This window comes from Pelodiscus sinensis, chromosome 2 (genome assembly GCF_052426305.1).
Source record: "Pelodiscus sinensis isolate ZL-2025 chromosome 2, ASM5242630v1, whole genome shotgun sequence".
Classification (NCBI taxonomy): Eukaryota; Metazoa; Chordata; order Testudines; family Trionychidae; genus Pelodiscus; species Pelodiscus sinensis.
The window spans coordinates 264,795,198-264,810,922 of NC_143053.1; the positions used below are offsets into that span (position 1 = coordinate 264,795,198).

Consider the following 15,725-nt stretch of genomic DNA (forward strand, 5'->3'; position numbering starts at 1 on the left):
CCCCCCACACACACACAGACATTCACAGTGTCCCAGGCTCTCCCCCCCACATACACACAGACATTCACAGTGTCCCAGGCTCTCCCCCCCCCCACACACACATTCACAGTGTCCCAGGCTCTCCCCCCCCACACACACACATTCACAGTGTCCCAGGCTCTCCCCCCCCTACACACACAGACATTCACAGTGTCCCAGGCTCTCCCCCCCCCCACACACACATTCACAGTGTCCCAGGCTCTCCCCCCCCACACACACACATTCACAGTATCCCAGGCTCTCCCCCCCCACACAGACATTCACAGTGTCCCAGGTTCTCCCCCCCACACACACACAGACATTCACAATGCCCCAGGCTTACCCCCCCCCCCACACACACACAGTCACAGTACCGCAGGCTCACTCCACATGCATACACACAGGACATACATTCACAATGCTCCAGGCTTACCCCCCCCACACACACACATTCACAGTACCGCAGGCTCACCCCACATGCATACACACAGGACATACATTCACAATGCCCCAGGCTTACCCCCCCCCCCCCCACACACACACTCACAGTACCACAGGCTCACCCCACATGCATACACACAGGACACACATTCACAATGCCCCAGGCTTACCCCCCTCACACACACAGTCACAGTACCGCAGGCTCACCCCACATGCATACACACAGGACACACATTCACAATGCCCCAGGCTTACCCCCCCACACACACATTCACAGTACCGCAGGCTCACCCCACATGCATACACACAGGACATACATTCACAATGCCCCAGGCTTACCCCCCCCCACACACACATTCACAGTACCGCAGGCTCACCCCACATGCATACACACAGGACATACATTCACAATGCCCCATGCTTACTCCCCCCACACACACATTCACAGTACTGCAGGCTCACCCCACATGCATACACACAGGACATACTTTCACAATGCCCCAGGCTTACCCCCCTCACACACACATTCACAATACCGCAGGCTCACCCCACATGCATACACACAGGACATACATTCACAATGCCCCAGGCTTACCCCCCCACACACACATACATTCACAGTACCGCAGGCTCACCCCACATGCATACACACAGGACATACATTCACAATGCCCCAGGCTTACCCCCCCCCACACACACATTCACAGTACCGCAGGCTCACCCCACATGCATACACACAGGACACACATTCACAATGCCCCAGGCTTACCCCCCTCACACACACAGTCACAGTACCGCAGGCTCACCCTACATGCATACACACAGGACATACATTCACAATGCCCCAGGTTTACCCCCCCACACACACACACATTCACAGTATCGCAGGCTCACTCCACATGCATACACACAGGACATACATTCACAATGCCCCAGGCTTACCCCCCCCCACACACACACATTCACAGTACCGCAGGCTCACCCCACATGCATACACACAGGACACACATTCACAATGCCCCAGGCTTACCCCCCAGACACACACACATTCACAGTACCGCAGGCTCACCCCACATGCATACACACAGGACATACATTCACAATGCCCCAGGCTTACCCCCCTCACACACACACATTCACAGTACCGCAGGCTCACCCCACATGCATACACACAGGACATACATTCACAATGCCCCAGGCTTACCCCTCCCACACACATTCACAGTACCGCAGGCTCACCCCACATGCATACACACAGGACACACATTCACAATGCCCCAGGCTTACCCCCCAGACACACACACATTCACAGTACCGCAGGCTCACCCCACATGCATACACACAGGACATACATTCACAATGCCCCAGGCTTACCCCCCTCACACACACACATTCACAGTACCGCAGGCTCACCCCACATGCATACACACAGGACATACATTCACAATGCCCCAGGCTTACCCCTCCCACACACATTCACAGTACCGCAGGCTCACCCCACATGCATACACACAGGACATACATTCACAATGCCCCAGGCTTACCCCCCCCCACACACATTCACAGTACCGCAGGCTCACCCCACATGCATACACACAGGACATACATTCACAATGCCCCAGGCTTACCCCCCCACACACACATTCACAGTACCGCAGGCTCACCCCACATGCATACACACAGGACATACATTCACAATGCCCCAGGCTGACCCCCACACACACACATTCACAGTACCACAGGCTCACCCCACATGCATACACACAGGACATACATTCACAATGCCCCAGGCTGACCCCCACACACACACATTCACAGTACCGCAGGCTCACCCTACATGCATACACACAGGACATACATTCACAATGCCCCAGGCTTACCCCCCCACACACACATACATTCACAGTACCGCAGGCTCACCCCACATGCATACACACAGGACATACATTCACAATGCCCCAGGCTGACCCCCCCACACACACATTCACAATGCCCCAGGCTTACCCCCCCACACACACACATTCACAGTACCACAGGCTCACCCCACATGCATACACACAGGACATACATTCACAATGCCCCAGGCTGACCCCCACACACACACATTCACAATGCCCCAGGCTTACCCCCCCACACACACACATTCACAGTACCACAGGCTCACCCCACATGCATACACACAGGACATACATTCACAATGCCCCAGGCTGACCCCCACACACACACATTCACAATGCCCCAGGCTTACCCCCCCACACACACACATTCACAGTACCACAGGCTCACCCCACATGCATACACACAGGACATACATTCACAATGCCCCAGGCTGACCCCCACACACACACATTCACAATGCCCCAGGCTTACCCCCCCACACACACACAGTCACAGTACCGCAGGCTCACCCCACATGCATACACACAGGACATACATTCACAATGCCCCAGGCTTACCCCCCCACACACACATTCACAGTACCACAGGCTCACCCCACATGCATACACACAGGACATACATTCACAATGCCCCAGGCTGACCCCCCCACACACACATTCACAGTACCGCAGGCTCACCCTACATGCATACACACAGGACATACATTCACAATGCCCCAGGCTTACCCCCACACACACACATTCACAGTACCACAGGCTCACCCCACATGCATACACACAGGACATACATTCACAATGCCCCAGGCTGACCCCCCCACACACACATTCACAGTACCGCAGGCTCACCCCACATGCATACACACAGGACATACATTCACAATGCCCCAGGCTTACCCCCCCACACACACATTCACAGTACCGCAGGCTCACCCTACATGCATACACACAGGACATACATTCACAATGCCCCAGGCTTACCCCCCCACACACACATTCACAGTACCGCAGGCTCACCCCACATGCATACACACAGGACATACATTCACAATGCCCCAGGCTGACCCCCTGTGACGTAGTGGGGGTACTTGCTGGGCTGTGGTGACCCCTGCTGTCTGGAGCAAGACCCAGCAGGGAAAACCTCGCTAGGCAGAGGTAAGGCCAAACTGGTTGAACCAGTGGCCAGACACCCCCCATGGAGAGGAACAAAGGAAGGTGGAATGCTGCCCTGACTGGGGGGGCAGGGCTGCAAGGGAATTTAGTTAGTTGGTTGGTGGCTGTCTGTGAGGATGGATGAGACAGCCTAGGGAGAGGAGCTGGAGTTTTAGGGGCCCAGTCTCCCCCATCTCAAGGGGGCCTGAGGCATCCTAGCCCAGTTCCTGTAACCAGATTACATCTGTGCTGCGCTGTGCTGGAGGAGCAATAAACCACCCTCAATTCCACTGGCTGGTGCAGTCTGTTTGTGCCATTTCGGGGTGCAGGAGACGGGGAACCCCCAACGTGCCGTCACACCCCCCCACACACACATTCACAGTACCGCAGGCTCACCCTACATGCATACACACAGGACATACATTCACAATGCCCCAGGCTGACCCCCCCACACACACATTCACAGTACCGCAGGCTCACCCCACATGCATACACACAGGACATACATTCACAATGCCCCAGGCTGACCCCCCCACACACACATTCACAGTACCGCAGGCTCACCCCACATGCATACACACAGGACATACATTCACAATGCCCCAGGCTTACCCCCACACACACACATTCACAGTGCCGCAGGCTCACCCCACATGCATACACACAGGACATACATTCACAATGCCCCAGGCTTACCCCCACACACACACATTCACAGTGCCGCAGGCTCACCCCACATGCATACACACAGGACATACATTCACAATGCCCCAGGCTTACCCCCACACACACACATTCACAGTGCCGCAGGCTCACCCCACATGTGTGCACGCACACACAACACACACCATATATTCACAATGCCTCAGGTTCACGCCCCAACACACAGACAGAAGCGGGACATACGTGCACCACGCCCCCCAGCTCACACCCAGCTGAGCATACCCCATTCTTTCTGCAAGAATAAGCCAGTTTATGGGGCTGACGAGCACAGAGGCGGGGGGACGACACAGGGCCCGTCAGCTGAACTATTTCTTCCCTTTCTTCCCTTTCTTGTCCTTCCCCTTCGCCTCCTTCCCTTCTTCTCTCTCTTGTGCTGCCTTCAGTCGCTTCTTGCCCAGCGGCGTCTTTGTGTACCAGTCCTGCCAGGCGGGTGCAGAGCAGCAGGTGAGCTCGGTGCAGAGCTGAGGCAGGGGTGGGTGGGCATCAGTCTGCCCACAGCAGTGACACTAACATGGAGGGCAGGGACCATGTGGTGGGGTAGGGAGCTGGGGAATGGGCCACCTCTGCCTGCCCCTAGGGGTGACAGTAGCAGGGGGCCCACGGGCCAGGCTGGCACGGGGGGAGGATCGGCCGCCTGTGCCTGCCCCTAGGGGTGACAGTAGCACGGGGGCCATGGGGCAGGCTGGCGCGGGGGGAGGACCGGCCGCCTGTGCCTGCCCCTACGGGTGACAGTAGCAGGGGGCCATGGGGCAGGCTGGCGCGGGGGGAGGACCGGCCGCCTGTGCCTGCCCCTAGGGGTGACAGTAGCAGGGGGCCCACGGGCCAGGCTGGCGCGGGGGGAGGACCGGCCGCCTGTGCCTGCCCCTAGGGGTGACAGTAGCACGGGGGGCCACGGGCCAGGCTGGCATGGGGGGAGGACCGGCCGCCTGTGCCTGCCCCTAGGGGTGACAGTAGCACGGGGGGCCACGGGCCAGGCTGGCATGGGGGGAGGACCGGCCGCCTGTGCCTGCCCCTAGGGGTGACAGTAGCAGGGGGCCACGGCCCAGGCTGGCGCGGGGGGAGGACCGGCCGCCTGTGCCTGCCCCTAGGGGTGACAGTAGCAGTGGGGCCACGGGCCAGGCTGGCGCGGGGGGAGGACCGGCCGCCTGTGCCTGCCCCTAGGGGTGACAGTAGCAGGGGGCCACGGGCCAGGCTGGCGCGGGGGGAGGACCAGCCGCCTGTGCCTGCCCCTACGGGTGACAGTAGCACGGGGGCCATGGGGCAGGCTGGCGCGGGGGGAGGACCGGCCGCCTGTGCCTGCCCCTAGGGGTGACAGTAGCAGGGGGCCACGGCCCAGGCTGGCGCGGGGGGAGGACCGGCCGCCTGTGCCTGCCCCTAGGGGTGACAGTAGCAGGGGATCACGGCCCAGGCTGGCGCGGGGGGAGGACCGGCCGCCTGTGCCTGCCCCTAGGGGTGACAGTAGCAGGGGGGCCACGGGCCAGGCTGGCGCGGGGGGAGGACCAGCCGCCTGTGCCTGCCCCTAGGGGTGACAGTAGCAGGGGGCCACGGGCCAGGCTGGCGCGGGGGGAGGACCGGCCGCCTGTGCCTGCCCCTAGGGGTGACAGTAGCAGGGGGTCACGGCCCAGGCTGGCGCGGGGGGAGGACCGGCCGCCTGTGCCTGCCCCTAGGGGTGACAGTAGCAGGGGGCCACGGGCCAGGCTGGCGCGGGGGGAGGACCGGCCGCCTGTGCCTGCCCCTAGGGGTGACAGTAGCAGGGGGTCACGGCCCAGGCTGGCGCGGGGGGAGGACCGGCCGCCTGTGCCTGCCCCTAGGGGTGACAGTAGCAGGGGGCCACGGGCCAGGCTGGCGCGGGGGGAGGACCGGCCGCCTGTGCCTGCCCCTAGGGGTGACAGTAGCACGGGGGCCACGGGCCAGGCTGGCGTGGGGGGAGGACCGGCCGCCTGTGCCTGCCCCTAGGGGTGACAGTAGCACGGGGGCCACGGGCCAGGCTGGCGCGGGGGGAGGACCGGCCGCCTGTGCCTGCCCCTAGGGGTGACAGTAGCAGGGGGCCACGGGCCAGGCTGGCGCGGGGGGAGGACCGGCCGCCTGTGCCTGCCCCTAGGGGTGACAGTAGCAGGGGGCCACGGGCCAGGCTGGCGCGGGGGGAGGACCGGCCGCCTGTGCCTGCCCCTAGGGGTGACAGTAGCAGGGGGCCACGGGCCAGGCTGGCGCGGGGGGAGGACCGGCCGCCTGTGCCTGCCCCTAGGGGTGACAGTAGCAGGGGGCCACGGGCCAGGCTGGCGCGGGGGGAGGACCAGCCGCCTGTGCCTGCCCCTACGGGTGACAGTAGCACGGGGGCCACGGGCCAGGCTGGCGTGGGGGGAGGACCGGCCGCCCCTGCCTGCCCCAGAAATGTTGTATCCCAGGGGCTTGGCCGGGCACCTGCAGGGTCTTCTCCTCCTCGCTGTAAATGGGATCGGCCTTGGCCAGCACCTGCAGGAACTCGCCTGCCCTCAGCGGTTTCTTGGGCATCTGCAGGAGGCGCCGCTCGGTCAGCACCAGCTGCACGGCCTGTGCGATGCACCCCTGGCTGTAGCCGTCCGAGAGCTTGGCCAGGGCGCTGGCGTCCAGGGCAGGGCTGATGGTGCCGCCGTGTTTCTTGATCAGGCGCTGCCAGGTCACTGCGGGGCAAAGGGGCCATTGCGGGCAGTGAGGCAGCCTGGGGGCTCGGGGAGGGGAAGTAAAAGGGAATTCCACCAATCCCCTCGTTCCGGACCCCCCCTCCGCGAGGCCATGGCCGGGGACGTGTGCGCGCTGGACCGTGTGCCTGGTGCTGGGCTCCGCTAGCTCACGCGCCGCGGCTCCTTCTGGCAGCTGGCAGGGGTGCTGGAGGCAAGTCCTTGTCCCTGTCTTACCTGGACTGCATGTGCTGATTTCAGAGCGACTCGGGCGCGCCACCTCGCCTTGCCCTCCCAAGCGCCTGCCCTGCCCCTCTGTTAACCAAGCCAGACCCGGGGCCCCCCAGGTGCCGCCTCCTAGGCTGCCAGCAGCCATGGACAACAGCTCTGTGACCCCAGCCAGCGGTGCACCCCTGGCAACGGCTCCGGTGGCGTGCGGGGCTGTGGCAAAGCCTGGGCGGTCGGGATGGCTCAGGCCCCCGGCGTGGCCAGTACGCGGACGGACGCCATTGCCTGGCTGCAGTCTGGCCGGCTGCTGGAGCCCCGCTCCCCCGGGAACAAGTCCCCAGAGCCCCGGAACATGAACCCCCAGCGCCGGCAGCACGGCGCCTGAGGGCTGGAGCACCTCCGGGGGCTGGAGAGCCTTCGCCCCCAGGGCGCTTCCCCCAGGCACGGGCCCGAGGGCAAGGCCAGCCCCGCTTGCTGGGCCGCCGGCTTGGCCCTACCGTAGCGGGACGCATAGTCGGGCCGGGGGACGAGGAGGATCCGCTCGTAGGCCTTGCACAGCGTCTTCACGTCGGCCTCGTAGGGCTTGTCCGACGTGCCCAGCAGCAGCACCCGGTCCTCAGGCTTCAGCAGCTTCAGGGCTTTGGGCAAGTCCCTCTTCAGCCTCTTGGGGTCAGCCTGGGGGGGCCGCAAAGGGCATCATGGGCTCAGGCCCCTCCGGTGGGGGGGGAGTTACAGGAGTCAGGCCGAGCCCGCGGGTGGGGGGAGGGGTCACTGGGGTCGGGTGGGGCCCACGGGTGGCGGGCAGAGTCTCGGGGAGCAGAGCAAGGGGCCTGGCACAGGTCAGGGCACTACCAGCTCCTGGGGCACATTCCCAGTTGCCCTGCCCCTAGGCATGAGCTGGGGCCCGGGCTATGTGGCTCATGCGTGTGGCTGGGGCGGAGCTGCGGTACACAGGTGCCCTGCTGTGCGGTTCATGCGTGTGGCTCATGTGGAGCTGCGGTACACAGGTGCCCTGCTGTGCGGTTCATGCGTGTGGCTCATGTGGAGCTGCGGTACACAGGTGCCCTGCTGTGTGGTTCATGCGTGTGGCTGGTGCGGAGCTGCGGTACACAGGTGCCCTGCTGTGTGGTTCATGCGTGTGGCTGGTGCGGAGCTGCGGTACACAGGTGCCCTGCTGTGCGGTTCGTGCGTGCGGCTCATGTGGAGCTGCGGTACATGGGTGTCCTGTTGTGTGGTTCGTGCGTGCAGCTCATGTGGAGCTGCGGTACATGGGTGTCCTGTTGTGTGGTTCGTGCGTGCAGCTCGTGTGGAGCTGCGGTACACGGGTGTCCTGTTGTGTGGTTCGTGCGTGCGGCTCATGTGGAGCTGCGGTACACAGGTGCCCTGTTGTGTGGTTCGTGCGTGCAGCTCGTGTGGAGCTGTGGTACACGGGTGTCCTGTTGTGTGGTTCGTGCGTGCGGCTCATGTGGAGCTGCGGTACACGGGTGTCCTGTTGTGTGGTTCGTGCGTGTGGCTCATGTGGAGCTGCGGTACACTGGTGCCCCGCTGTGTGGTTCATGCGTGTGGCTGGTGCGGAGCTGCGGTACACAGGTGCCCTGCTGTGTGGTTTGTGCGTGTGGCTCGTGTGGAGCTGCGGTACACAGGTGCCCTGCTGTGTGGTTCATGCGTGTGGCTGGTGCGGAGCTGCGGTACACAGGTGCCCTGCTGTGTGGTTCATGCGTGTGGCTGGTGCGGAGCTGCGGTACACAGGTGCCCTGCTGTGCGGTTCGTGCGTGTGGCTCATGTGGAGCTGCGGTACACGGGTGTCCTGTTGTGTGGTTCGTGCGTGCGGCTCATGTGGAGCTGCGGTACACTGGTGCCCTGCTGTGCGGTTCGTGCGTGTGGCTCGTGTGGAGCTGCGGTACACGGGTGTCCTGTTGTGTGGTTCGTGCGTGTGGCTCGTGCGGAGCTGTGTACACAGGTGTCCTGTTGTGTGGTTCGTGCGGAGCTGTGTACACGGGTGTCCTGTTGTGCGGTTCGTGCGTGTGGCTCGTGCGGAGCTGCGGTACACGGGTGTCCTGTTGTGCGGTTCGTGCGTGCAGCTCGTGTGGAGCTGCGATACACGGGTGCCCCGCTGTGTGGTTCGTGCGTGCGGTTCGTGCGTGTAGCTCATGTGGAGCTGCGGTACACGGGTGCCCCGCTATGTGGTTCGTGCGTGTGGCTCGTGCGGAGCTGCGTACACGGGTGTCCTGTTGTGCGGTTCGTGCGTGCAGCTCGTGTGGAGCTGCGATACACGGGTGCCCTGCTGTGTGGTTCGTGCATGCGGTTCCTGCGGAGCTGCGGTACACTGGTGCCCCGCTGTGTGGTTCGTGCGTGTGGCTCGTGCGGAGCTGCGGTACACAGGTGCCCCGCTGTGTGGTTCGTGCGTTCGGCTCGTGCAGAGCTGCGGTACACGGGTGCCGTGCTGCGCGGTTCATGCATGCGGTTCGTGCATGCGGCTCGTGCGGAGCTGCAGTACAGGGGTGCTCTGCTGCGTGGTTCGTGTGTGCGGTTCGTGCGGAGCTGCAGTACAGGGGTGCTCTGCTGCGTGGTTCGTGCGTGCGGTTCGTGCGGAGCTGCAGTACAGGGGTGCTCTGCTGCGTGGTTCGTGTGTGCGGTTCGTGCGGAGCTGCAGTACAGGGGTGCTCTGCTGCGTGGTTCGTGCGTGCGGTTCGTGCGGAGCTGCAGTACAGGGGTGCTCTGCTGTGTGGTTCGTGTGTGCGGCTCGTGCGGAGCTGCGGTACACGGGTGCCATGCTGCATGGCTTGTGCGTGCGGTTCGTGCATGCGGCTCGTGCGGAGCTGCAGTACAGGGGTGCTCTGCTGCGTGGTTCGTGTGTGCGGTTCGTGCGGAGCTGCGGTACACGGGTGCCATGCTGCATGGTTCGTGCGTGCGGTTCGTGCATGCGGCTCGTGCGGAGCTGCAGTACAGGGGTGCTCTGCTGCGTGGTTCGTGCGTGCGGTTCGTGCGGAGCTGCAGTACAGGGGTGCTCTGCTGCGTGGTTCGTGCGTGCGGTTCGTGCGGAGCTGCAGTAGAGGGGTGCTCTGCTGCGTGGTTCGTGCGTGCGGTTCGTGCGGAGCTGCAGTACAGGGGTGCTCTGCTGCGTGGTTCGTGCGTGTGGCTCGTGCGGAGCTGCGGTACACGGGTGCCCCGCTGTGTGGTTCGTGCGTGTGGCTCATGCGGAGCTGCGGTGCACGGGTGCCCCGCTGTGTGGTTCGTGCGTGTGGCTCATGTGGAGCTGCGGTACACGGGTGCCCCGCTGTGTGGTTCGTGCGTGTGGCTCGTGTGGAGCTGCGGTACACAGGTGCCCCGCTGTGTGGTTCGTGCGTGTGGCTCGTGCAGAGCTGCGGTACACGGGTGCCCACACGACTGTATAGTTCGTGCGTTCGGCTCGTGCAGAGCTGCGGTACACGGGTGCCACGCTGCATGGTTTGTGCGTGCGGTTCGTGTGTGCGGTTCGTGCGGAGCTGCAGTACAGGGGTGCTCTGCTGCGTGGTTCGTGCATGCGGCTCGTGCGGAGCTGCAGTACAGGGGTGCTCTGCTGCGTGGTTCGTGCGTGCGGTTCGTGCGGAGCTGCAGTACAGGGGTGCTCTGCTGCGTGGTTCGTGCGTGCGGTTCGTGCGGAGCTGCAGTACAGGGGTGCTCTGCTGCATGGTTCGTGTGTGCGGTTCGTGCGGAGCTGCAGTACAGGGGTGCTCTGCTGCGTGGTTCGTGTGTGCGGTTCGTGCGGAGCTGCAGTACAGGAGTGCTCTGCTGCGTGGTTCGTGCATGCGGCTCGTGCCCGCACGGCTGTGAGGAAGTGCTGCCCGGGAGGACACACCGGAAGGATGCCGTTTTGGCGCTTTTGAAGTAACGACCCAGCTCGGGGACAAACCCTGGGGACCACGGAGCAGGCATAGCCCCAGCACACACCTCTGGGGAAGGGGGAGCCGAGCTGCATTCAGAACTACGGATGCCGGGGTTTTCGGGAGTGAGGCGCACAACAGAGTGGGGCCAGGGGAAACCAAGTCACGGCCTCGGTAGCAGCCGATGGGGCGGGGCCAGTACACGCTTCCCGGCGCCTGCGTGGGCCAGGGCTGGCACAGCCCCTGGGTGCCGATGCCCCGGGTGTTGCTTGTACTCTCCTGTGCTCCGCACAGGCACGCAGAAGAGCTGTAGCTTGCTGAGCTCCGTGCCTTGCGGCTGTGCGTGGCCCGGGCGCCCAGCGCCAGCAGGCGTGGGGCTCTCGTCCCGAGGGTCTGCGCTGTGCTTGGCTGCACAGCGGCATCTACCACTCCAGGGCGGCGGGGGGCAGGAGCCCCTGCCCTGCGCCGTCCAGGCCCCCAGGCCACGGGCTGCGGACCAGGATGCCCTGCCCGCAGCCCTAGCGTGTGGGCATCCTCCCCCTGCTGCTAGCCCCGGCCCCTCCCAACAGCTCCCAGGCCCCTCTCACCTGCTTCTCTTCTTTCGGCACCTTCTTGTAAAACGTCTTCTCCGCGTTGCCAACCCAGATCACCGACGGCTGCATCAGCCTGGCCACCTAGAGCGGCCGGAGAGGGGCTCAGCGCCTCCCCCAGCCACGGGTACCCGCCAGCCCCCCCCACCATGCTGCCCTGGGCCCTGCCCCGTCCCGTCGCTGCCCAGCGCCCTGGCCCGGCCAGTACCTTGAACACCAAGTGTATCAGCATGCTGAGGCCAGCCTTGCCCGGGTACTTGCCCACCAGGTTGTCTGGGGACAGGTCGAAGAGGTTGGCGCCCGTCTCGGTGCACACAGCATGGACCAGCAGCTTCTTCCCCGTTCCGGCCGGCCCGGCGAGCAGGACCGACTTCACCAGCGGGGCCAGCTCGTGCAGCGTGGGTGAGCCTGGGGCAGCGGGGGGAGAAGGTTCCTGCACCAACCGCCCAGCCAGCAGAGCCTCCCACGGAGATGAACTCCCCACAGGCATGTCCGTCCCCTCCCCACAGGAACACGGGGCCCTGCCCGACCCCCGAGGGACTGCTGGGACACGCCTGACCCCCCACAGGCATGTCCGTCCCCTCCCCACAGGAACACGGGGCCCTGCCCGACCCCCGAGGGATTGCTGGGACACGCCTGACCCCCACCTCCCCACAGGCATGTCCGTCCCGTCCCCACAGGAACACGGGGCCCTGCCCGACCCCCGAGGGACTGCTGGGACACGCCTGACCCCCCACAGGCATGTCCGTCCCCTCCCCACAGGAACACGGGGCCCTGCCCGACCCCCGAGGGACTGCTGGGACACACCTGACCCCCCACAGGCATGTCCGTCCCGTCCCCACAGGAACACGGGGCCCTGCCAGACCCCCGAGGGACTGCTGGGACACGCCTGACCCCCCACAGGCATGTCCATCCCCTCCCCACAGGAACACGGGGCCCTCCCCAACCCCCGAGGGACTGCTGGGACACGCCTGACCCCCCACAGGCATGTCCGTCCCGTCCCCACAGGAACACGGGGCCCTGCCCGACCCCCGAGGGACTGCTGGGACACGCCTGACCCCCACCTCCCCACAGGCATGTCCGTCCCGTCCCCACAGGAACACGGGGCCCTGCCCGACCCCCGAGGGACTGCTGGGACACGCCTGACCCCCACCTCCCCACAGGCATGTCCGTCCCCTCCCCACAGGAACACGGGGCCCTGCCCGACCCCCGAGGGACTGCTGGGACACGCCTGACCCCCACCTCCCCACAGGCATGTCCGTCCCGTCCCCACAGGAACACGGGGCCCTGCCTGACCCCCGAGGGACTGCTGGGACACACCTGACCCCCACCTCCCCACAGGCATGTCCATCCCCTCCCCAAAGGAACACGGGGCCCTGCCCGACCCCCGAGGGACTGCTGGGACACGCCTGACCCCCACCTCCCCACAGGCATGTCCGTCCCGTCCCCACAGGAACACGGGGCCCTGCCCGACCCCCGAGGGACTGCTGGGACACACCTGACCCCCACCTCCCCACAGGCATGTCCGTCCCGTCCCCACAGGAACACGGGGCCCTGCCCGACCCCCGAGGGACTGCTGGGACACACCTGACCCCCCACAGGCATGTCCGTCCCGTCCCCACAGGAACACGGCGCCCTGCCCGACCCCCGAGGGACTGCTGGGACACGCCTGACCCCCACCTCCCCACAGGCATGTCCGTCCCGTCCCCACAGGAACACGGGGCCCTGCCCAACCCCCGAGGGACTGCTGGGACACGCCTGACCCCCACCTCCCCACAGGCATGTCCGTCCCCTCCCCACAGGAACACGGGGCCCTGCCCGACCCCCGAGGGAATGCTGGGACACACCTGACCCCCACCTCCTCACAGGCATGTCCGTCCCGTCCCCACAGGAACACGGGGCCCTGCCCGACCCCCGAGGGACTGCTGGGACACACCTGACCCCCACCTCCCCACAGGCATGTCCGTCCCGTCCCCACAGGAACACGGGGCCCTGCCCGACCCCCGAGGGACTGCTGGGACACGCCTGACCCCCCACCTCCCCACAGGCATGTCCGTCCCCTCCCCACAGGAACACGGGGCCCTGCCCGACCCCCGAGGGACTGCTGGGACACGCCTGACCCCCACCTCCCCACAGGCATGTCCGTCCCGTCCCCACAGGAACACAGGGCCCTGCCCGACCCCCGAGGGACTGCTGGGACACGCCTGACCCCCACCTCCCCACAGGCATGTCCGTCCCGTCCCCACAGGAACACGGGGCCCTGCCCGACCCCCGAGGGACTGCTGGGACACACCTGACCCCCACCTCCCCACAGGCATGTCCGTCCCGTCCCCACAGGAACACGGGGCCCTGCCCGACCCCCGAGGGACTGCTGGGACACGCCTGACCCCCCACCTCCCCACAGGCATGTCCGTCCCCTCCCCACAGGAACACGGGGCCCTGCCCGACCCCCGAGGGACTGCTGGGACACGCCTGACCCCCACCTCCCCACAGGCATGTCCGTCCCGTCCCCACAGGAACACAGGGCCCTGCCGGACCCCCGAGGGACTGCTGGGACACGCCTGACCCCCACCTCCCCACAGGCATGTCCGTCCCGTCCCCACAGGAACACGGGGCCCTGCCTGAACCCCGAGGGACTGCTGGGACATGCCTGACCCCCACCTCCCCACAGGCATGTCCGTCCCGTCCCCACAGGAACACGGGGCCCTGCCCGACCCCCGAGGGACTGTTGGGACACACCTGACCCCCCACAGGCATGTCCGTCCCCTCCCAACAGGAACACGGGGCCCTCCCCAACCCCCGAGGGACTGCTGGGACACGCCTGACCCCCCACAGGCATGTCCGTCCCCTCCCAACAGGAACACGGGGCCCTCCTCAACCGCCGAGGGACTGCTGGGACACGCCTGACCCCCCACAGGCATGTCCGTCCCCTCCCCACAGGAACACGGGGCCCTGCCCGACCCCCGAGGGACTGCTGGGACACGCCTGACCCCCACCTCCCCACAGGCATGTCCGTCCCCTCCCGACAGGAACACGGGGCCCTGCCAGACCCCCGTGGGAATGCTGGGACACGTCTGACCCCCCACAGGCATGTCCGTCCCCTCCCCACAGGAACACGGGGCCCTGCCCGACCCCCGAGGGACTGCTGGGACACGCCTGACCCCCCACAGGCATGTCCGTCCCCTCCCCACAGGAACACGGGGCCCTCCCCAACCCCCGAGGGACTGCTGGGACACGCCTGACCCGCCACAGGCATGTCCGTCCCCTCCCCACAGGAACACGGGGCCCTGTCCGACCCCCGAGGGAATGCTGGGACACGCCTGACCCCCACCTCCCCACAGGCATGTCCGTCCCCTCCCCACAGGAACACGGGGCCCTGCCCGACCCCCGAGGGACTGCTGGGACACGCCTGACCCCCACCTCCCCACAGGCATGTCCGTCCCCTCCCCACAGGAACATGGGGCCCTGCCCGACCCCCAACCTCCAAGGGAATGCTGGGACACACCTGACCCCCCACCATCCAACAGGCATGTCCGTCCCCTCCCCTGCCCAACCCCCTTCCTCACCAATGTTCCCTCTAATCTTTTCCAGCTGTTTGTGAACTTTTCCAATCCATCTGCAGACTAAATTTTTTACATGCACCGATCCATGTACACTGTGCACCACCAATAGAAATGCAACCCAAGGCTATGCGGATCAGCATTTCCAACTTTCCAGAGCGACTGCACAAGCACCCAGCTTGCAGAAACATGGTTATCTGCCATTGAGAAACTGACCCATGCCCGACCCCACCACAGGAACGCCATGCCGTACCCTTCGCTCTTCTCCCCGCAAGAATGCCAGGCCGTGTCGTTCCCCTCTTCTCCCCACAGGAACGCCAGGCCGTACCCTTCCCCTCTTCTCCCCACAGGAACGCCAGGCCGTACCCTTCCCCTCTTCTCCCCACAGGAACGCCAGGCCGTACCCTTCCCCTCTTCTCCCCACAGGAACGCCAGGCCGTACCCTTCCCCTCTACTCCCGACAGGAATGCCAGGCCGTGTCCATCCCTCTTCTCCCCACAGGAACGCCAGACCGTACCCTTCCCCTCTTCTCCCCACAGGAACGCCAGGCCGTACCCTTCCCCTCTTCTCCCCACAGGAACGCCAGGCCGTGTCCTTC

The 15,725-nt window shown here is 65.2% G+C and overlaps 1 protein-coding gene across 1 annotated transcript in view; it reads right to left on the reverse strand.

The window, feature by feature from the left end:
• Positions 1-4,372: 4,372 nt before the first annotated feature.
• DRC11L (dynein regulatory complex subunit 11 like) overlaps positions 4,373-15,725 on the reverse strand; it is a 106,391-nt gene continuing 95,038 nt past the window's right edge. The window contains exons 15-19 of the mRNA XM_075917566.2: positions 11,776-11,975; positions 11,565-11,651; positions 7,612-7,789; positions 6,651-6,889; positions 4,373-4,648 (exon numbers count right to left, since the gene is read on the reverse strand). Coding sequence (XP_075773681.1) covers positions 4,535-4,648; positions 6,651-6,889; positions 7,612-7,789; positions 11,565-11,651; positions 11,776-11,975 — 818 coding nt within the window. The 3' untranslated portion in view covers positions 4,373-4,534. The remainder of the gene's footprint in view (positions 4,649-6,650; positions 6,890-7,611; positions 7,790-11,564; positions 11,652-11,775; positions 11,976-15,725) is intronic.